General features: G+C 42.6%; 2 protein-coding genes across 2 annotated transcripts in view; both read right to left on the bottom strand.

Moving 5' to 3' along the window:
* Window positions 1-4,832, bottom strand: part of eif2ak3 (eukaryotic translation initiation factor 2-alpha kinase 3) — a 50,981-nt gene extending 46,149 nt beyond the window's left edge. The window contains exon 1 of the mRNA XM_079528366.1: window positions 4,210-4,832. Within this exon, the coding sequence (XP_079384492.1) occupies window positions 4,210-4,502 (293 nt within the window). The 5' untranslated portion in view covers window positions 4,503-4,832. The remainder of the gene's footprint in view (window positions 1-4,209) is intronic.
* A 1,522-nt stretch (window positions 4,833-6,354) lies between these two features.
* On the bottom strand, window positions 6,355-20,851 carry rpia (ribose 5-phosphate isomerase A (ribose 5-phosphate epimerase)). The gene is made up of 9 exons (XM_079528370.1): window positions 20,324-20,851; window positions 19,565-19,625; window positions 18,477-18,532; window positions 17,197-17,256; window positions 16,664-16,728; window positions 15,297-15,365; window positions 14,664-14,805; window positions 10,050-10,149; window positions 6,355-9,927 (listed from the first exon to the last, which is right to left on the bottom strand). The coding sequence occupies exons 1-9, from the start codon at window positions 20,522-20,524 to the stop codon at window positions 9,830-9,832; spliced, it is 852 nt and encodes a 283-aa protein (XP_079384496.1). The 5' UTR covers window positions 20,525-20,851; the 3' UTR covers window positions 6,355-9,829.
* Between the last annotated feature and the right edge of the window lie 1,915 nt (window positions 20,852-22,766).

Here is a 22,766-nt window from a genome sequence, read left to right as displayed (position 1 = left end):
AAATTATATACGCACATTTCCACTAGGCCAAGGACAACATGCCATTTTCCCCCCCAAATCAGCCTCATGGTGGCGCTATAACAGGGCAATTTCTGTTTACCTAGAACTGCATTGATCTGTGTGCAACTTTGTATGCGCACTCCCTAGAGGCCATGGAAAAACATTTCCCTGCATCCCTCCACATCTGCCGGTTATAGCGCCACCATGAAGCCAATTTCTGCAAAACACATTGTTTATATTAGTCGCACAGATTTCATCCAAATCTCACGCAAATCGGTACACATGATCTCTGTAGTCATGTGATCAAGACGCATTTTGCCAAACATCACACACGCTCCTATCTTCCTGGTGGAGACCTGTGCCCAGAAGGGCACTTTTTCTATTTATTTTTTATAGCTGACCATTGTAGGCGTGCGTATGTAACTTTGTCATTGTGTCCTGTGTTGTCGTCTTTTTTTCTTTTTCTTTTTGCTTTATGCTGTTTTACTTGTGGCCTGGTGAAGATACTACAGATGACAGTTCTCTAAAGTGTTTAAAACACACATGGTCCCGACTCCCTTAGGAACAAAATATATTAATAAATAAGGCAGGGAATGCTAAACCAAAGTGTACAGGAAAGAGAAAACATAAGTAGGAGAAAGAGGGAGCGAGACAGGTATAAAGACAAGTGAAAGAGAGAGAGCACAAGAGAGACAGGAGCAGATGAGCAGAGTGAGTGTGACAGACAGAGAGAAACCGAAAGTGAGTCCCAACTCCCAAGTGAGAAATGAGGTGAAAGAGATAGACAGACAGTTATGGCTAATTCATAGTACTTTGTCATATTACTGTGTTGCTCACCAAAGTAAACTTAGGAACTTAGTAAAGAAAGAGAGGGGTAAGGTAAGGTTTAATGTGTAAAGAAATTGGATGTGCAACAAAATATATCAAGCCATATAGCCTTATAGAATATGCAGGGACCCAGGAATTGGCATAAATACTCAATTGTGAGAAGAAAAAAGAAATAGATTTGTCAAAGGGGGAAAAAATATCCAGACATAATTGAACTATTGATATTAAAACTATACATTTTCCAGTGTGCGACATGGTCATACACTGAAGTATAAATCAGCTTTAGGGGACCAGGTGTGATTGCAGGTCGCGTTCTCACCACAGATGTGTCAATGAGGCCCATTTCTGTCACAGCTAGCCTACTAACAGCCTGGATAGGGAAGGTGTTGACACTAAAGTGAGACCTCACTGTTATCCTCCTCAGTTCATTCAATGAAATGCTATTGAATCTTAGTACAGTATACAGTATTTGTTTATCACCTGTAAAAATATATATTTTGTATTTTTTTGTTATTATTATTTTGTTCATTATCATTATTATGTTGCTAAATACAAATACAATCACATACACGTGTGAGCGTGTGCATGTGCGCGAGAGAGAGAGAGAGACCAAGATAGATACAGACAATATAGAGAACAAACACACTCAACTTGTTTGTGTGAATAATATAGAGTGTAGGGTGTGACCAACTGCATAGAGGGGACAGCAGGTTGTGTACTGTGGAATCAGTGTTGTCCCTGCACTAGCCTCCCAGGCAGACCTCTGACAGGGGATTCCGAAAAGGCTGTTTCTATCAGGGCAAAATGCTTAGCTAATTACTTTCGATTTCCACTTGATACAATAGCGAAGCTACGGAAGATGACAGTCGGAAGCCCTTTCCTCCTTTTCACTACGGGTAACCTGTATGCGTGCACGGAGTTTCAGTAGGACACAAACTTTGTTTATTAAATGTGAAAATGACAAACAAAGACAATGTCAAAAGAAATATTGATAATAAACAAGACCACCCCTGGGTCCCGGGACCCATTACATTTAAATCTAATTCGCATCACTGAATATGGAGTGATCAACTGTCACATCAGTTGTGAGTCTCACAACTGCTTCAGACCGTCGCTGAAGGTCAAATAAAGAGGGGGTCCCCTGGGGGATGCCTGTATTTTTGTCAACTTCATAAATTTGTCATGTGTTTATAGTCATTGGTCATGGTGGCCATTGATGCCCATTTACTACTACCTCAGCTTTTGTTGAAATGCACAAAAGAAAATCAATGATAATACAACAGTTATGACAAATGACAACTCCTATTCACATTACTAGCCGATGAATGAAGCTATTGTTATCAATTTCCTCGTGACACTTCAACATGTTTTCTGGGGTTCTCTTGGAGCTGAACTATATTTCTACCGTACAATTTCTAAACCCTTTTAACCCTCTTTCTAATTTGTCCACTGAAGAGTCTACTTTTCACATGGTATACGTCGTGTATGTTGTATGTAATGAGAAAATAAAATAAATTGGGCACAGTGGAATTCTTAGAGAATCAAGAGGACAGGCAGGACTCATGCAATTGTGACAGAAGACAGAATTTTTGGAGGTATCAAACCAACTGTTTACCAAGCAAAATATATAACTGCCCACTAGCCAATAGCCATGTCTCACTTTAGGGCCAGGAAAAAAAACAAGCAAGGCTTGTTAAAACAAACAAAACACTCAATTCTTGGCAAGCTCTTGGCAATTTACCACATTCTATAAAGCGATAGTCTCATTGTAATGAATTATATGAAAAAATCAACACCAAAAACATTCTCATCTATAAGTTAATGTGTCTTCCAACAATGTAACAAAGCCAATATTCCTCTACACTCTAGAAGTCTATGCCTCCTCTGTAACCTGTGTTCAGTATTCTGATTGTAGTAAATCCATACACATACAGTAGTACTGACAGGTAGAAGCATCGTTGCAATGCATTGCACAGTGAAATAAGTTTAGAGAAAATGTATCAGTACTGAGATTTGTGATCATAATAATATTGTGATAACACTTTCAAGTCATATTAACCAGCATACTGTGTGGAACCTACATTTTGAGGGTGATGAAAAGGGGGGTAGTAGATAGATACACCCAGCCATGGTTAAGTGTCTCTGCACCAAAGCCAAAGCCCCAGTATGAACTAAGCATGCAGGCAATAAAGTGTCCTGACTTAGTACAAAATAATGTCATACGCTCCCCCAATTGTTAATGGTATCCATCTATTGATTGGTACGTTGCCAGAACAGAAATCCTACAGAGTGAGGCAATGTTAAACACTACCACTGGCTGAACCCCTACTGACTCCCTTATTCCTTCGTGATAAAGCCTTCGTTATCTACCCACCTACTGTAGCATACCTGGCTGCTGCTGCTGCCTTGTTTATCTAGAACGGCACTCCTGGCGTGTTCATGGGGAGAAGTCAGTCACTGGTCTAAGTCTACAATTGCTGTGTGAGTGAGATCCTTATCTGCTTCGAACAACCTGTGCTGTACTGTAGGTTCACTGTGACATTATTATTGTGCATATTGACAATTCTAGGGGGCAATTGGAAAACTACTGATTCACACAAGTTTGTGCACGTGTGTCAGAGACAGAGACAGAGAGAGACAGAGAGACTGATGGTTCACTCTGTTTATGCCTACTAGGGTGATTGGAAGGGTTTATTTCAAGTAAACATGAAAGTGTAGCAGTAATAGTAGCATTTTAATGTTTTTCCCCCACAAGGAAAAAACATAACGTGCTGTTTCAAAGGCTCAAAGCAAGTGTTAACGACCCTGTGTCGGTGTCCACCAAACCTTTCCATATAGCTTGACCTTTAAATAGCCACCGGAAAAGCTTTCCTTTTCTATTAGACTGCATTGACAGTGGCTGTAGCTCCAACAACTTTCCGAGCTGGTTCAAGACTTCAAGTTGAACTACGAACACTTGTTTAACAGTCAGCTCGCAGTAGTGTTGGGTATACAGTTCAGTGTTGTTCGGACCCAATGGGTGGTGGGCGGTTTGCGACAGTAGTGCTGACATGTGCAAATGAATGGTCTATTCTGGTCTCACTGCTACAGTGCAACTGCAGGGGATCGTTGCATGCATGCGAGATGCAAGTTGGACACGTTTTACGTTATAAACACTTATCATGCCGTTTCTACATAGCAATGTAACAACAAACAAAAGGCAATGAGGCATATTGCAAGCAAGCGTTGGAAACTGTCGTACACAGGCGGAAAGTTTCGCTCAGTTATGCAAACTTCGGTCGATGCAACACTCATTGCACTGACTGACCGAAAGGCGCTATGCCCGGGCATGTGCAGGACCCTGATCGCTGTCAATGGTTGACATTAGAATACTTCTCCTACCTTGTTGGTCTGACATTTGCGTCTCCCTCTCCGTACGGCTCGTTGCCCTCCCCGGTGGCCCCACTCTCGTCGTCCTCGACCGTAACGTCTCCGGTGCCCGGGGCGCCTACGTTTTCCAAGCCCCGCTCCATGACATTTTCCTCGGCCAGATATGAGCTCAGGGCTGCGGTGTCCCTCGGCTCCCTCCTGATGGCGGAGCCCTGAGTTTGTAGCGAAGTCCCAATCAGTGTTCTCAGCAGCAGCAGGAGCACCAGGTAAATGCTCACGTTTCCAAAGTGAAACCTCCTTTCCATTTGGAAGACTGGAACATTAGTGAGTAGGCGATTTACATGCCAGTGGCCTTGTAAATCCTACAAAACGAAACGACTACAAAATGTACCCATAAACAAATGTTGACGCCGCGGCGATGCAGAAGGCTGTATTGTGCCCCTTAACACGACGCCCTTTCGAATGAATTCTTTATGTAAACATAAACAGCCACTGGGGCACCATGTTATTCCCTTTATACTTGACTCAAGACTTGCCTTAGTAACGCCAAATCCCGCCCCGTTTCTATACCAGGATTGGGCAGTATAATCCCTGCGGTTATTAAAATTACATGTAAACGCATCCGATTGCCCTCTTCGCTGTCAATCTGGCCAGCCCGTATACTAAGCACAGTGCTATTGCATCACTCGCCTGTCATTCAAAGAGGCGGGCGCTGGACGGACTAACCCCCCACAAACACTGCTTGTGATTGGACACGCCGCTGCCAATACAGACGGCGCACGCGCAGTCCCAGCTTCCACGAAGAACACCCAGCGCGTGACGCCGAAACTTTCCCCGGTGGCGTTAAATTGAGATGGGTGATGTCATTGGCCAAAAGTGCCCACCGTCGTCCAATCGGATGACAGAAGTGATCAGAACGAAACCCCGTTGGTTGGTTTGCACAGCCGCGAACGACAGCGGAGGTCCCGGTTGGCGTGTCCAGCTGTCATTCACTGTGGTTGCCATACGTGGTGTGGTGGTGTGGGACATCCGAGCCGACAGCCGAGCATCCCACATGAAAACATCAACGTGGCTCTCCACCAAGGGGGCAGGCAGGCTTTCCAACGTTGAAGCTCTGGGTCCTAGTGGTAGGAGGAGGGACTACAGGCGGACCCGTGGATTCATGACCGGGAAACCCCGTGCAGCTGGGCTTTAACGTTGAGCGCTCAGTTGCCCTACGTCACTCAGGACCTCAAAGTTGAGGTCCTGGGAGGGACTTCCGGCAGTCTTCCGGGTGCTTCAAAACGCCACTGAGCAACTTCCACTGACATGAATAGCTGGGGGGGCGGAGCTTCGCGCTAGTTCAGTCTCTATTATATATATACTCTATGCTCTCCACTCACTGCCTACATTTCCTCTTCCTCATTTGTCACGAGTTAAAGTCAAACCTGTCCTCCTGAACAAGTATTACATAATGCAAGGCTGGATTGATTAAAAGGAACGAAGAAGACATACAGCACTATTAAAACCCCTCAGATGACATCACTGTCACTTGTAGACATTTAAGACAAATTTACTATCATTAATAATTGTTACAAAACACCCGGTTAAACCGATATAATTATTTCTTTATATTATGCTCGTTTGTGATGAACATCCTCAAAAAGACATGCTACCTGTTTATTTTTTAGAATCAACAATTTTACTAGTTATTTACAGTATTACCTTTGAGGAAACTTTAACTCTCTGGCGCCACTATGTGGCCATTAATATATTGACTTTTGGTGTACCGCATCAGAAAGTTATAAAATTACTTTTCTTCAGTTAGTTACTCTGATCAGTGCAGTTTGTTCTCTTCTGGTTGCAGTCCAGTTGGATGTCTGATTTATTTACATATGCATGGTCTTTACCACTGCCCTCAGTTCCCTGTCTGTCTCTATCCGAAATAAAGTGGCCAAAATTGAGACAAAATGATTGCTCAAGAAGGCCTATATATGCATTGTTAGCCGAGCACTCTACTGACAAAATAGCATAATTGTATTAGTTATACTGTTATACTACTATATAAACACTGGGATAGATTAGATAGAATAAAATTGGGAGTCAAGCAGTTGTTTACGTAAGCACTTAACCCCTCCTGTGACCCCAATCAGGCTGCAGGTCAGCTGCAGGTCATGCTACAAACGGACATAGGAACAGCCGGACAGACAAAGCTGTGCGTTGGAGCGGATGCACCGCACAAACATTGAGTGGAGAACATTTAGCCAAATGGAGCCACACACTATATTCATATAGTCTTCAGTTGTAAGCGGATATAGCATTTGAATCTAACGGTATTAGTGGAAAATATTGTAGTTGCTCCCAGGAAAACACAATCAAGATAATAATAAAACAAAATAAAAGACACGTTTGTTTTTTACAGTTTGGTCCTGTATTTAGTTGACATACAAACCACAGTAGTACCGTAATAGCAACATTTTATTCACAGTCCTTTTGGTAAAAGAATTGTTGAACAAAAGAAAGAAAAAATAATGCTGGTGCAAAACAATTCCAACATGCTCTGAAACATATCAGACACCATGCTGGCTCTCAATTTATACTTTGTTGTATGGCAAGTGTCTTGCTAATTTGCAACACTAGTCTAGATTTTTTTAAATGTTGAATCTAGAGTTGCAACACCAGCCATTGGACAGCCTATACAGTACATCCAAACAGAAAAGTCCTGATTGTATTAAACAACTTTTCATAAAAATTCTCACACGTTATGAGCTACTTTCTGTCAAGAAATTCTGTGCAAGTGTTTATTTTTTTAAGTGGAGGAGTTTGGAAGCGTTTTCAATAATCGGCCACATGGACCCAGTTCGATCCCGGACTCCCCCAGAGTTACTGTCGAAGTGTCCTTGAGCAAAAAAACTGAACCCCTAATTTCTCCTGATGGGCAGGTTGGTTTCCTCCGCCATCGGTGAATGTGTGTGTGTGAATGTGTGAATGTAATGCACAATATATGTAAGGCGCTATATAAATACACCATTTACCATTATGTGACATTTAGAAACAGGTGGTACTCAGGATCGTTGAGTGATTTACAACAAGCATTTCCAAACTCGAAAAATGTCTTGACAGAAAGTAGCGGCGATAGAAAGAGGATAATTCAAGCTTTTCGTACAACTGCGATGTTGGTGAGTTTAACGTTGTTTACCGTAATACAATCAGATAGGACTTTTCTTTTTGGATGTATGAGCAGTCAATGGTTGGTGTTTTTTTTAGATATTCTTTTTTGCGTTTTTTGCCTTTATTGATAGGTTACAGTATTGGACAGGAAAGGGGGGGAGAGATGGGGGGGAAGACATGCGGCAAAGGCAGACGGACTCTGGACTCGTCAGGCTGGATTACTGGCCTAGGTGCCTGGACCGCTCAGCCACAGCCCAGGCCAATGGTTGGTGTTTTAACTCTAGATTCAACTTATTAAAAAAAATGATCTAGTATTGCAAAATTGCCAGCATCTTGCCAAAAACAATATAACAAAGTATACATTAGGCTTAATGTTCTTCTGAGGCTCCCAGAACTATTTAACAAATAGAATTAAAAAAAAGAATAAGGCATTGTAAAGTGGAGGTTAAGTGAAGAGTTTTGTTCCAAACCAAGATGACAAACATTGAAGTGACATTGTTATTGTTGCGAGTACAAGATCAAACCTAATACAGCACTGTAGAAATTGAGGTCCATGGTTGTCAAAATTGTTAACATTTTTACAGACTGTTTTACATAATGGATACTCTACGGACTGATTTCTCAGGATTTTAGCGCCATTACATGGTGAATTACAAATAACTTACCCCCCTCCCCCTCCAATGTAATAGATAGCATTTATGAAAGAAACGTACATAACTCAGATCTGCAAAATTGAGGCACATTACATTTACAGGTCAGTTGGTGTCATACATGAAGTATGTAAGATCTTTATATGTATATCAACTGTAGATGTAGTAGTAACTCATCAACTACTACATTCCCATGACCTGATAACATTGCCAATATATCACTGCATTTTTAATTGGCAAAATCATAGTCCACCATTTCCTGCTCACCACTTGAGCAAATGAGTGAGCCACATGCGTGACAAAATAGGCACGAACAAAGACTTCACACAGGCATAACAGCACATACAGTACATAGCACATGCAGTGTTGTATGTTATCCTTTTGTGTGAGACATGAATGAAAAGCCTAACAGAGAGACCAGACAGGGCCTCAGGCTTTGTACCTTGCACCGCTCCGGCAGGCTAGTTCAACAATACAGGGACCACTGTTTAAATTATACAGAAAAACCACAGAGGGCTGTCGTCACTCCCTCTGCCAGACTAGTCAGCGGTTGTGTTTTAAAAGAGAATCACATGTGTCCACACAAGTTTAAAAAGGTAAAATATATAATTAACATACTGAATAAAGTTAAACCTGGCAATGCTAATGGAACGTGTACTCCACTACAGGGAAATCGATGCAAAGTGAATCCACACATTACTCTGTGTATACAAGGTGACTGCAAACAAAACAACATTGAAAACCCAGGTCTTCCATTTCATCATTGAACATGCCAGGGCAAAGGTCAATGCACTATCACACTACAAAAGCACATAATCAATAAAACCAGACCAGAAACTGTGGTGAAACAGAGAGCACTATGTTTACCAATATTTGGCCATACCACTCACAGCTGTGGTTCTCAACTTTTTGGTGCCGATGGTCTAGTACTGTCCCTGACCCATGTATATCAGTATGCACCCTGTAGCTATGAAAGTGGATGTCTGCAATAAACATCACCTAGACAAATTCCTGTACTTTCGTTGGACTTGGGCATAAGGCAATTCTGATTACGGCCGGGCTCCACCGGACGCGTTGCGTCTCCGTCGCGTGCGTCAAAAAACGCACCGGTTCAATTTTAATGCACGCGTCGCGTCTCCGTCAACGCGGGCTGTGGAGCCACCCTTCATTGATTAAAAAGGGAACATTCCCTGACGGTGACGGAGACGCGACACTGACGCGCCCGGTGGAGCCGTCAACAGAACAAGATTTTGATTAATTCCGACGCCTTGTAAAAACAGAATAAGGTGGTGTCCTGGTTTCAAACAGCATAAACCTAGCAGTCAATATTTTAAAGCCCATAAAATGTATTATTTTTGAAAAAATAAAATATAAAAAGTAAATAAAATTTTAGGTCTCTAAAAATCTCAAGGCACACCCCAAGGTCACACTGCAGAGCACCTGTGTACTTCAATATAGCAGTTGAGATCTATGACCCTCCACACATTCCACCAAAACCCCTCCATCTAGATAAGTGTCTTGGACAAAATGTATACCTGCAGATTGGAAAATTGGCGTTTGGAAACAAACTACTGGAGATACACTCAGTTGCACTCATCGGGCACTTGAACTCTCACTAAAGCACCAATTACGGGATAAGCAAAACCAAGTGTATTACTACCTCAGCTAGTCTTTTGTTTGTATATATCTGACAAGTTATCCGATGACGGTTTCATCAGGAGGTGTGGGGTACACTTAAAACATACGTCTTTACGGAGGTGGGGAGAAATTAATTATACGGCACTTGTGGGTTGTTCGAAAGAGGGGCACTAGTCAAAAGAACAAGTAACTCTTCAGTTTACTGGCGGGTCTCGGATCATCACGCCTCCGTTTTCCATTCCAAAGTACGCCCTCTCAGCCATGTCCACAAAGAGCCCAGTCTCCACCACACCTTACAGGTCAGAGAAGAAAACACAAATGCACAAGGTTAGTGATTTGTGGCAAGACTATAATCAAGGTGACTCTGGGTCAAAGGACCCCCATCCCCACCCAGTCAGACTGCTCTCTCCTCACCTGGGATCATTTTGATGGCCATGTTCACCTCTCTCCAGTTCTGGGGCTGCTCAAACTTCCAGTCCAGGATGAAATTGCTGTTATCGGTGACGACAGGGCCCTAAGAGACAGAGAGCGTGCTTTAGTATAATCTATCATAAATCAAGGATGAATGAACACACACACACGCACGAGCACGGCGCATACCTCTTACTTCTACGCCAACCTCTATATAGATTTCATGTTTTTGAGAGGTCTCCATTTTTGTTGTCGTTTTTTATTGTTCATGGGACCCGAATGGAAACAAGACCGCAAGGTCTTTCTTCGGTGCTATACTTTTGGACCAAATGCTCGACTGTACCCTGTGCTGTTTGAATTATTTTATTGTCTAATAAAATAATCTCTCACACACACACACACACACACACACACACACACACACACACACACACACACACACACACACACACACACACACACACACACACACACACACACACACACACACACACACACACACACACACACACTTGTGTATTATTTGTATCCACACTCAAAATTCAAGGGCGGCAGAGTTGAGTCGGGGGACAAAGATCTAAAACCAACACTCCCAACTGCAGTAGTGATCCAGGGATGACAAATGTGTAGGAGGAGAGCTAATATCCACAGTCCAATAAACCAAGTGAGTAGGAGGTACAGCCATTTGTCACTGGCCTACTTGGAACAATGCCAGTTGGAAATGCATGCCCCACTCAGTTATTTTATGTCCATGTCCCTTTTATGCCTTTGTCAGGTTCTTTGTCAGGCATGCCCAAATATGGAGTCTATGCAGAGGTCAGAACATCATTGTGATGTCAGAACAGGCCAGCTCCATATATGGAGATCTAGGGGCCCTGTCCAGAGCCTGGACAGAGGCTTTTGTGCTGGTTCTGGACAACGGTGTATCCCACCGGGGGCACGGTGGCACAGTCGGTAGTGCTGTCGCCTCACAGCTAGAAGGTCCTGGGTTCGATTCCCGCAGGGGACACTGTGGGCGTGTTCTCTCCTCTGCGTCCTCAGTACCCATACCCGAGGCGGGGTTGGCAAAAGGGCCTTTCTGTGTGGAGTTTGCATGTTCTCCCCGTGTCCCCTAGGGTAGGTACCCTCACAAAAAACATGCAGCCGGGGCGCCTGATGGAGGGGAAAGGAACTGGTGTTCCTTCCACACGCTACGTCCGGCCGGTGGAAAAGAGGCATGGATACCTCATGCATAGAAGGAAGCATGAGGTCAGTCCGCTGCCCCCCCAGGTTGGCAGAGGAAGTGTAGCACCCAGGATTACATTAGATAATTGACACTGGGTGAAAAAATGGATTGCAAAATCGTGGGATAAAAGATATATATTAAAAAAAAAAGAAAAAAAACATCCCAACTCAAGGCGGGGCACTGCACTCCCTGTGGTGGTGTGGAACGTGTCAAATTTAAAGTTGGTTCTCGAGTTACATGGATTACGGACATACACACAGAGACATGCATTTATAGATGGAAGATAGATAAGATGTCCCATGGGAGAAAGTAAGCAGATATTCTATCTTTACTCCATAAAACAATACATGCAATTTATATACACAAAAAAGTACATAACTTGCAGATGAAATACCATTTAGAACAAAATGTGAAATACCAGTCTGTATTGCAAGGATCACAGGACAACACCCTGCATGTGTTCAAGTTACATGCTTTATATACATTAAAACTCATGCCATTATCCAGAGTTATTTACAGCTCGTAAGCAGACAAGCCACCTTGTTCAATGACACTTCAACTTTACAAAAAGGAAAGATTTTCTAGTATTCTAACAAGAACTAATAAAACTGAACATATTTCCATGCTTCCAGTTAGTTATACAATTGATTTTAGATTAAAAAAACCTCATTGGTTTAAGGCTTGTTTTTAAATATGAACCCTAGAGAAGTCAATGGTTATCTGGGACCGGCCTACTAACTGTTAAAACAAAACATGTTTTTAGCAAAAGGCCGATGCACACCTCAAGGCTATTGACAGGTGCGTAGGGCAATAAAGCATACTTAAAAGAAGGGTCCCGCACACTGTCAGAAAACTTGCCAAAAATGTTGCTCTATAAAGAGCAACATTTTTGGCAAGTTTTCTGACAGTGTGCGGGACCCTTCTTTGTTTTTCAAAGATAACCTTTTAAAAAAAGAAAAAACATGGTGAAGCGTAATTTACCATTTTATATTTATACCATATATATCTGATCTGAGATGTGAGATTTGCAATAGCTTTAACGACATTTAAATCCAGATTAAAAACTTTGTCTTATTTCAGACTAGCTACTTTAAATAGATTCTTACTTTTGATGCAAAATGTGGAATTTTATGTTTTTTATATTCATAAATGTAATTTCTCTCACTATTGTGTGGAATAAAAGTCCCTTTAATTTTGTGTGGGGTAAAGTCCCCCTGGTGTGTGGGTTTACGTTAATCCTTGTTTTGAGGGGTTAGTGTGTTCAAGACCCATAACTAATACAATGATTCCTCAGAGACTCGATTATAATTGATTTCAACATGAGTTTGATTCCCATAATCCTAGATTAGTGGGGTTTGGAGTCCCCAGATATTGAAAGTTGTGCTCACAGACAGAAAGTCTATGTCTGTCTGTCTGTTTGTATCGATAGATGATAATATATAACCTTTCTTTCCGTAGTTAATTCCAGGTGTCATAGGTAGCTATATTAGCCATATTGCTGTTAAATAGTCTATAAAACCAACGCATCTCATTTGTATAATGTTGATATTAAAACGCAGGGCAAACATTTGGACCACCACGTGCGATGTGTGTGTGCGTGCGTGACGCAGAGAGACAGATTTATTTAATGAAAATCAAGATTTTAGCATCATGACTCCTGTCTCGCTCTATTTCGCCCTGTGTGTTCGTGTTCATGTGTGTGTGCGGAGAGAGAGAGACGCAGGCTACGTCCTGTCGGTCTCGCGCATGTATTAGTCCGGCAGCCGACAGGCTTCTTTTGTTTAGTGGGAAATTTGATTAATAGCCTTTTTTATTGGCCTAAAATATTGTCTATATACGTATACATTCATGAATCCACTTGCTGACTGGCTGTCGGTATTGAGCAATGTTTTTATAGGGGTTTATATGTGACTCTACCATTAACATCCTATATAAGGCAAAAATGTCAAACTTTCCTTATGCTTTAAGTAGCATGCAACATGTCAAACTAGGGGGTTTTCATGATTCGAATCCAGTCCAAGCATTAGTTTTGCACAAAAAAACACTCCTTGGGCTAAAAACGGCCAAAGCCACTTGCCCAAATGTGCCCAAAATGTGATGACCTCATCCCATTTGGGGATCCGCATGTAATTCCGACGGAGCATTAGTCGGACATGTGTCCTGCATGTCGGACATGCGCTGCTCCCGTGCTTGCGGTTATGGTTAGGTTAGGGTTTGAGGTAGGTTGTCGTTTGTCGGACCAATGACTAGTCTGAACTAAGTACTGCACCCCACATTTGTGATGACGGCTATGGCCGTTTTTATCCCAAGGAGTGTTTTTTGTGCAAAACTAATGCTTGGAATGGATTCAGAATCATAAAAAAAACCCTAGTTTGACATATCACATGCTATTGTCATTTTTGACATTTTTGCCTTATATAGGATGTTCACACCTTAGAAGCCCGGAACTATTTAATCCATTTCATCCAGGGTGCCCATCATTTGTAGCGCACGGACCACTTTTACCGGCGCACCGGAAGCTGGTGTGCATGTCTGTGTAGCAGCTAACAATAGCCACACCACGACCGAGTCGATCGACAACAACGGGAGGTAATAATAAATCTATCGCGACTAGCGACTGGACCGCTGAGCGCCGTCTAACACAGGATCTTTTTTCAGAATTAGACGGGATGATTTAGATCGGGAGTTATGATCGTTTTAAGATTTTCGTTTTCGTCAGCTAAACAGGCAGGGGAGATTTTCGATGACGTGTCACTTTTTGACACGTCATCGGATCGGGCAACAATCGCTCCAAGGCTCTAGAGCAATGCGAACGGTTTTGTTATCATTAATCTCCGTCTTGTTTATTAATCTCCGGCTTGGGCACTTGACCGTGACCTTGAACTTGGACGGAGAACTCCGACTTGGACACTTAAGGTGTTAATGGTAGGGTCACATATAAACCCCTATAAAAACAACAGCCAGTCAGCAAGTGGATTCATGAATGTATGTATATAGACAATATTTTAGGCCAATAAAAAAAGACTTATACCAAATTTCCCACGCGTCCACCTCGGCTGCCGGACTATATCACAGGATCCTGCACCCATACGTGAGACGTCAAAATTAATTGAAATGAAAAACAAATGTAGCCTATATGTATCTGGATCACATCGTCTTGCAGTGTGTGATCCCTAGTCGGCGATCAATCGTTTAGTGTGAAAACCACACAGCCGATTTCAAGAAAAGACTCCTGTAGTGTAAAATACATAATGATCTGATGACACGCCGACAACTTTAAAAGTCCTACAATGTGTAGGGGCCAGAAGTGGAGATCCGATCGTCTAGTAACGCAACACTATTTGCCATCTTCCTGAAAACCAAGTGAGCAATAAATAACATCCTCCACTTACTGCTTTACTGACAGCCATTCTCAAGTTGGCCTCCCCTCCAAAGCGTGCAGTGATGGTTCTGGAGATGGGCACATAAGCCATGGGAATGACCTCAATGGGAACCCCCTTCTTCCATTGTTGGCCCAGTGTCTTAGAGTCCTTCCTGGGGACAGGAGACAGGAGAATACATCCAGATGCTACTCCAACATATAGATTTACACATTTTACCTGGTGCTTCTATTTAAAGTTAGTACCGAAGTCCTGACACCCACACTCCCTGGGTTATGAACATTTTAATTCAGTCCCCACTGAAGCACATTAAACTACATTAAAAACATTCCTGAGATTCTTGACATTCCTGACATGCGTTATCCGTTTTTTCTTTAGCTTGTTTGATGAAAACAACTGGGGACTGACCCACTACTCTCCTACAGAAAGAACATGACACTGCTTATGTGCGTCAATGGCGCCGGCCACATGTGTAATGTAGGACATATTAGGCTGCCGTTATATCCACTTATCTCTTACCATAACCAAAACCGTTTCCAAGTCCAAGGTTGTTGATATTTATGTATATAAAACATATTTTTAGTAATTGGACTATACATGTGAACTCCACTGGTCAAGTTAAAGTGTGTGCACACACATACACACCTGAAGTCAGCGATGACAATGAAACGTTTAGCACATCCAGCCACTATTTTCTCCTGTGTCAGGCAGCCCCTGTGAGGGACAAACATCACCTGACAGATTAAGAGACAAAAGGGCAGTGCGTGACAGAGAGACTATGAAAATGGTTGCGAGTGAGACACATCATTTAAGATACCCAAATACAGACTCTACATCCACACAAGTATGGTTTCCTTTTTAAAACGATTTTTAAAATGAAAAGGATCGCTGTCCACACTGCATAGTGCCTTTAGCAGACAAAGACTTGATCCTTCACTTCGGAGCTTTGCAGTCTTATGTTTTGATGTAGTCCGGACCCAGGAAGACAGTGATGGCCTTACAGACCTTACAGTCAGATGATGACTGAAACAACTGGTCAGCCTCAGGATAGTCCAAATGTATTAGGGCTTTTCTGGAGTCTTCCCTCGTCACTCAGGCAATGTGACGACATGCACTGCATGCTACTTTTTGTAAGTACATCCACAGACACTATGGGAATTTTTGCAAATTGCAAAAAGCTGTAAGCATAGACAACATGGATAATTGCTGAACTGCAGTGATGCTACAGGTGCATTTTGCATCCCAAAATGCAGATTATTGATAATGGACCCATCCGTGGACCTTTCTGGGGGTCCCTTGGACACACTACTGTACTTTATGTTTGTATATACTTTGGACTGTTTGCACAACTTTTAGAATTGTGTTTATTTCTTTCAGATATATTTTATACATGAATATAACCATACTAGATGAAATGGGAGTTAAATGCTTCGATTTGTAAAAATCACAAAATATGACTCCTAACGTCGTTGAAGGGGGACTCATAAAATGTCCATGGGACCTTTCTAAAAGACCACCCCTGGGTCCCAGGACCCATTACAGTGAAAACCTATTTACATCACTGGAACTAGAAGAGAAGATTCTCTCTACAGTAAAGGGTCAATTGATATGGTTGTGACAAATCAGGGAAGGACACGTCATGACTAATAAGATCCAATTAGGAACTGAACATGGGTGTCTGTCTGCATCATGGTTTTCACAAGTCTCTGTCTCTGCTCAGCCAAACATAAAACGCTGGAGTCTTCCCAACAAAAAGGGGCCAGCGGTGTTTTGAAACGACTCATTTCAGGGGTTGGATGCTAGGTCTAAACAAGTTATGCATTTTTAAACAACACACATTAGTGTGGATGTAGCTAGAGTACAATGGGCATATAATCAACAACAAGCAATTTGAGAGACAATAAATTCTAACCTACACTGCATAATGCACAACAAATGATTAATCACAAGAGAATGAGCAAATCAAGGAGACAAACAGATAATCATCGTCATTACAAAGTATATGAACTCACCCTCCCCCTTTGATCAACGTGAGCTGTGAGTCGACCTCATCTGCCCCATCAATGGCCACGTCCAACTGCATGTTGGGAATGGACATCAACACAATTCATCACACCAGCAAGTAAAGGGTGATAGAAATACTGCCGACTAGAACATTCTTTCACAAAAGCGGTTGCAAGTTCCTTGGCAAAAACATTACATCAATTTCATCACTGCCCTGCAGAAATAAATTGTTGTTTTCACTTCTTCATGCCCATGGCTTTTGGAATTCGGCAGTGCATTAACAACAAGCCTCTGGATAATATGGCCTGTCTTTTGCAGAGAACATTACAAATTGGATTTTTGGGCATCTTTTTTATCAAACCACTGATCAGATTGTGGTGATGCTTACATGCATAACCCCTTGCGTATGCCTACATGTGTCAACTGTTCCTTTAATGCTGACAGTGTGTCAACAGTTCCTTGAATGTTTGATTATTCTTGCACATTCTCTAGCGCTACTGGCATTTAGAGACATTTGTTCATTGTTGTGAGCATTTCATACCTCTGGGTGTCTATCCAAATCAGACAGAGTAAGGCCACGACCGAGAATGAGCTGACGAGCCTGGGAGAGGAGGAGGAAGCGAACAAGAGTGAAGGGATGAACTTTGAGGTCTGTGATAAAAGTATTACACACAGGGGATTCCAGTTTTTTAAAGAACATGCACAGTGGAGAATATCAACAAACAGTTCATCATAGCTGATCGTTCTAGGGCAGTGGTTTTCAAACTTTTTGTGCCTTTCATCAGGGAAAAAAAGTGTGTCATCTTTAGTTATTGGCAGTTGAATTTAGCTAGTTTTTTATCTGAGAACGGAAAGCAGAGAAAAAAAAGATGTGTATAAATCCTATAACATTACACTAAACCTAATTGAATTGTATTCAATTTGCTGGTTATTTCTGGGTACACTCTTCTTCGGAAGTCCTAGGATCACTCACAGGTTGCGGAAGAGCACCCTCTATCGTAAACCACTGAAAACACCACATGACGTATGATACGTGTGTTGGATTGAAATGATATTCGTCAATGGCAGTAAATGAGTTCATTACTATTAGTCACTTCTGACATTGGTGGACTGAAATGTGAATAATCTACTACACTTGTAATATTTGAATGGTCTCTGGATCAAAATAAAAAAGGCGCTGTAAGTGATACATTTTGGATGAGTTTTTTTGTTCAAAGGTCAAACTAATGAATAATTTATATAGTGTTTGCTCAGTAACAGGAGTCTCCCTATCTCCCCTAATCTTTAATAAACAGAAAATACATTTTCAGCTCTATATTCTGATAGCCATAGGGTGTTTGTTCAGTCACAGGGGTCTCTCTGGCTTTTTACTAAACAAAATGCAGTTTCAGGTGGGGTCACCAATGTCATGTGTAATTTCATTTGTGTTACAAACTAAAATGCGTCTGTTTTTTGTTTCATCACTTCCTGTTTAACATGTTCATCCTGTATGAGTTCTCTCCGCTGATTGGATGAAATTTGTATGCCCACCTGAAAATGTATTTTATGTTTACTAAAGAGCTGGAGAGTGCCCTTAACTACTGAACAAACAAACAGAATATAACTACCTATTTAACACTAGTTTTAACAAAATAATAACAAAACAAAACTTCTTTAAATGTAAATAAAAGATAGAGGATGCAAGCTAGTCTGACATGGTCCAAAGGTCGTGAACCTCAAGGTGAGATAACACAAGCCCAGTGGGCTTACAATATGCTTGTAAAACACATTCTAAAGTAAGTATTGATTATGTTCAAAAGCCTTCACAACTGAAAAACTGACCTGGAAGGAGGTGGGAATGCAAACAATGTTGAGTTTCTCCTGACGAACCCTCTCAGCTGCAATAAATGACAACAAGAAAGAACTAAGAACAAGAGCAGTTGGGGGTTGCTCAAGGGGTATTGAGTAAGGCATTGAGTGATAATTGAACGCAATACAGCAGCAGGAAGTGTGATTCAAATCTGTGCCTACCTCTGATTGGCCTACCGACACTACCCGCCTTTGCTTTGCTACGTGGTGGGAAATATTACTCTGTGTTGGCATTGCCTTGGGGGGTAATAATTTACTATTCTGTGCCTATCGGGTTGCAACTCGATTGGGGCTGAGTCGGCTCAAGCGAACTTCGCACCGTTCGACACAGCAATAGTCTGCGGTTGTTGGAAAAAAATCACACCCGTGTGAACTGAGTGGTGCAGTACGTCAGTGACGTCACACACTAACCATAGCAACCAGGCTCACCTGTACGTGGCCCCAGGTACAGGTACACACATACATAGACACGTACACAGACAAAGCTGGTTATTGGAGTGGTTTGCACCACTCAAAAATAGTGACGGTAGGGGGATTCGATCCCAGGAGGTGTGGATTGGGAGTCTAATGACTAACGAGGCACGCTACCGAGCTGGCTGCCTTAATGGGGGTTTCTGGCTGTATTAGAATGTGAGAATGGCCCCATGGGCACCTTCGCTCTACTACTAGTAGGAGGGGGGCCACAGCTTTGAATCACGTCAGCAGGAAGGCCTACAGTAATGGCTCAGAACTCTCTTGTAGTGACGTCAACATCCAGCTACCTAGGGCCTCACGTTTAGTACAATGGCACAGAGCAGGACAATACAACACACAGCCACCACATTAGTCATGTTAATACAGCTGGAGGACAATCAACATATGCTCATAGTTTGTTCATTGTTGGACATGAAATCCATTGAAGTGCAGACACGTCTACAGCTAAAAGCGTCTACAGTTAAAAACATGAACCTTTTTAGCTGTTGATGACTTGCCTTTTGTTTATACACGGCTGACTTTTGACTAGATGTGCACACTACACACACAATGCCCCCTCCCTCCCCCCACACCACCGTGACACTCACCTATCCTGTCCACAGCATAGACGATGGTTGAGCCACTGCCTACTCCAACAACCTGGTTGTTCTATGAGAGATGAAAGACAATCACATGACCATGTTACATCATTTCACATTGTCATTCTAATAATGCAGTGCTGTTGAGTGAATCAAAACAGCGGCAGAAACGTTAAAAGAAATATACTTCAGTAAAACCAACTTACTTCCTTTTACTCAATCTAAGCTGTTTCAAAACAAGGTTTGGTAACAGCAAAATCCTTCCTGTTGGAGTTATATTTACTGACGGTTCAGTTACATAGCAAGCCTCTTTGACAGCTCCAGTTTCTAATTTCAGGTTTGTGGTTTAACTCCTAAATAATCCAGCTGATGCTCTACAATATTACATCACAGGTTAATAAACCAACACTGCAGTGCAGGCTCTTTACTAGCTGCTATATGCTGTTCAACACACCATTAGAACAAGTCTCTAAAGGTGTGTAACAACAACATTATGTGGGCCCATCACAGGCATGCATAGCGCCCACCATTACACTATAATAAGGAATTAATTACATAAGCATGTGACTCACTACTCACTAGTTTATGTATCCATCTGGATGCTAAAGCTAGCTAGCTTCCAGCAGCAGGGTGCACATGTGGTGGTGATGAAGCTACCTTCTCATCCAGCATCACAGAACAGAACCTTCCTCTGTGATGATCGCAACATGTGGACCGTTTGTTGGCGGATCATCACAGCCGTTGCAAGTCGCGATCAGTTGTTTTTACCTGGATGTGGTTATCCACGGCGGCGTACGCCGCCAGCTTCTTCGCCTCCTCGGCCATGATGAGGGCACTGGTGTGTCTGAGGAGCCGCACGTGTTTCTGGCTCCAGAGATTCAGGGAGACGAAGTGGCTCCCCGGCGGAGACGATGCGAAGCAGAAGAATCCAGCTGCGAGGTTGGAGCAGACCCTCTTCTGGAGTCTCATGACCCTGCCCCTTCGCACGGCTCCGCTGCGACAAGGCGAGGCGTGTCTCCCCTTGCTCGAAGTGTCGGGTTGCTAAATGCTCTCTCCTCCTCTTCGATCGGCCCTTCACACAGCGAGCGACGCTCCCAATGTGCGCCCGAGTGGAGTGGAGACTGGTAAACGTACTAGTATGGTGACCTGGTGGTGGGGCGTGAGGTGGAAGTCTGGTGATGCGAGGTTTAGGCGAAGCGGCGCAATGTCACGCCGTTCCATGCGAGTAGAAGATCTGCTAAATCCTACGCAGGTGCACGCAACAGCAAGGCATCTGTGACTGAGCGGTCTATGTTGTAGAGTTGCATTCAAACACACTGGACCGTTCTGAACGGTTTGAAATGTGGCGATGATGGTGGGTGGTGGGCCCTATTGTAAACAAGTGTAATGCTTTATGGTGTCGTCCACAGTTAACAGTTTTGTTGAGTGTTTTGAGTTATCATCAATGATCAATCAATGATAAGTTATCTATTCTATCATTATTTATCATGTAACCAACGTAGCATTTAAAAGCAGACTAACAAACCCCTTTCCACCAAGGTGATGGGGAACAAGAAATAAACTTTCTCTAAATGATTTACAATCTCAAAATGACTTAATTACATAATAATAGCCTACCGCTATTTCAAAATGATGGAAGCCAATTTCTGAATTCTGACAAATTCATAATATGATGGGGAAAAAGTCATGAAACTTGCTTGAAAAAAAATACTATTAAACTAAGAATATTAGAATAATGATAACTCAAATTAATTACAATCCTTAATCCTAAAATACAACATGAGAATTGAGAGATGAGATTACTATGAAAACCTGCAAAACTGTATCATGTATCATGTATCACGTATCATGCCTTGTGACACGCTCCATATATGGCCATCTCCATATATGAAGATCACAACACTGACTGACCACATCAAACCCTGGATAGCCATACATGGAGAAGACTAGATCATCACCTAGATCTGCTTATGGAGCTGACCTGTTCTGAAATTCCATGTTGATCAGACCTCATCAAACCCTGTACACTCAAGACACGCTCCATATATGGCCAGACCTCATTCAATCTTGTACACTCAAGACACTGCCACCCTTACATCTCCATATATGGAGCTGACCGGTTCTGACATTCCATATGTTGATCTGACCTTATCGAACCCTGTACACTCAAGACACAGTCCATATATGGCCAGTACAGAATTCATTCCATATGTTGATCTGACCCCCCATGCCAAAGCGCCAGCGCTCGCCCAGCAGTCTGCCGTCACCCAGGTGGATGCGTGCACGTGACCTCGCGCTTCTCGCCCAGGGCGTCTTACTGGTAATAAATTACTCTCAAAATAATGTGAGTCAATTATTATGTATGCCTATTTAATATGTGTGTGTGTATGTATATATATATATATATATATATATATATATATACTAGAGCGGTGCCAAGTTGCAAGTTGGAAAAGAATGTCCAACCCAGATATTATGGCTGTGTCCCTTATGTCCTTATGTCCCTATATGGAGTTCTTTGTCAGGCATGCCCATATATGGATATTGGGCAGGGGTCCTGTGCAGAGCCCGGGCAGAGGCCTCTTTGGGGCGGTTCTGGACAACCGTGGGTCCGACCGACTCGACACCGGGCACTGCACTCCCTGTGGTGGCGGGGTGGAACGCGTGTCGAATTTGAACGGCGAACGGTTCTCGAGTTACATGGATTAGGACAGACTGTACACACACACACACACACACACTTGGTGCATAAATTATAGTTAGATATGATGATATACAGGACCCCCTACCACCATACCACCACCAACACATTGGTAAAAATTGAGAAATCTCACTGTAACGTCCTACACAAATCAACTCATCATTCACATTTGTCTGAACTTTGACCTTGCATGTAACACATACCTTATTATGTCTGTTGTTGCAACTGAAACCATGTGAGATGAGAAGGTCATACTATATCCAGGGCCGACACTGAATACAATTTGATACGTTGGTCTGACCCAGTTTGACAATGTGTCGTTCTCCAGCTCTTCCTTCGGATCCTGAGGGTCAGTGGTTTCAGGGGTTTAACCTAAACCCCATGGGAGTCAGTGGTTTCAGGGATTTAAGGGCTGCTATCTCTGGGTGCCCTGCACTCCGCTTCACCAGGGGACGGCCTCCTGGCAGAGTTCTCCATACAGGGTGCTATATCGTTACATTGGAGATCCAG

Source organism: Electrona antarctica (genome assembly GCF_951216825.1).
Source record: "Electrona antarctica genome assembly, chromosome: 18".
Lineage (NCBI taxonomy): Eukaryota > Metazoa > Chordata > Actinopteri > Myctophiformes > Myctophidae > Electrona > Electrona antarctica.
The sequence above is the reverse complement of the archived record's forward strand: the minus strand, read 5'-3'. Positions and strand labels throughout refer to the sequence as shown.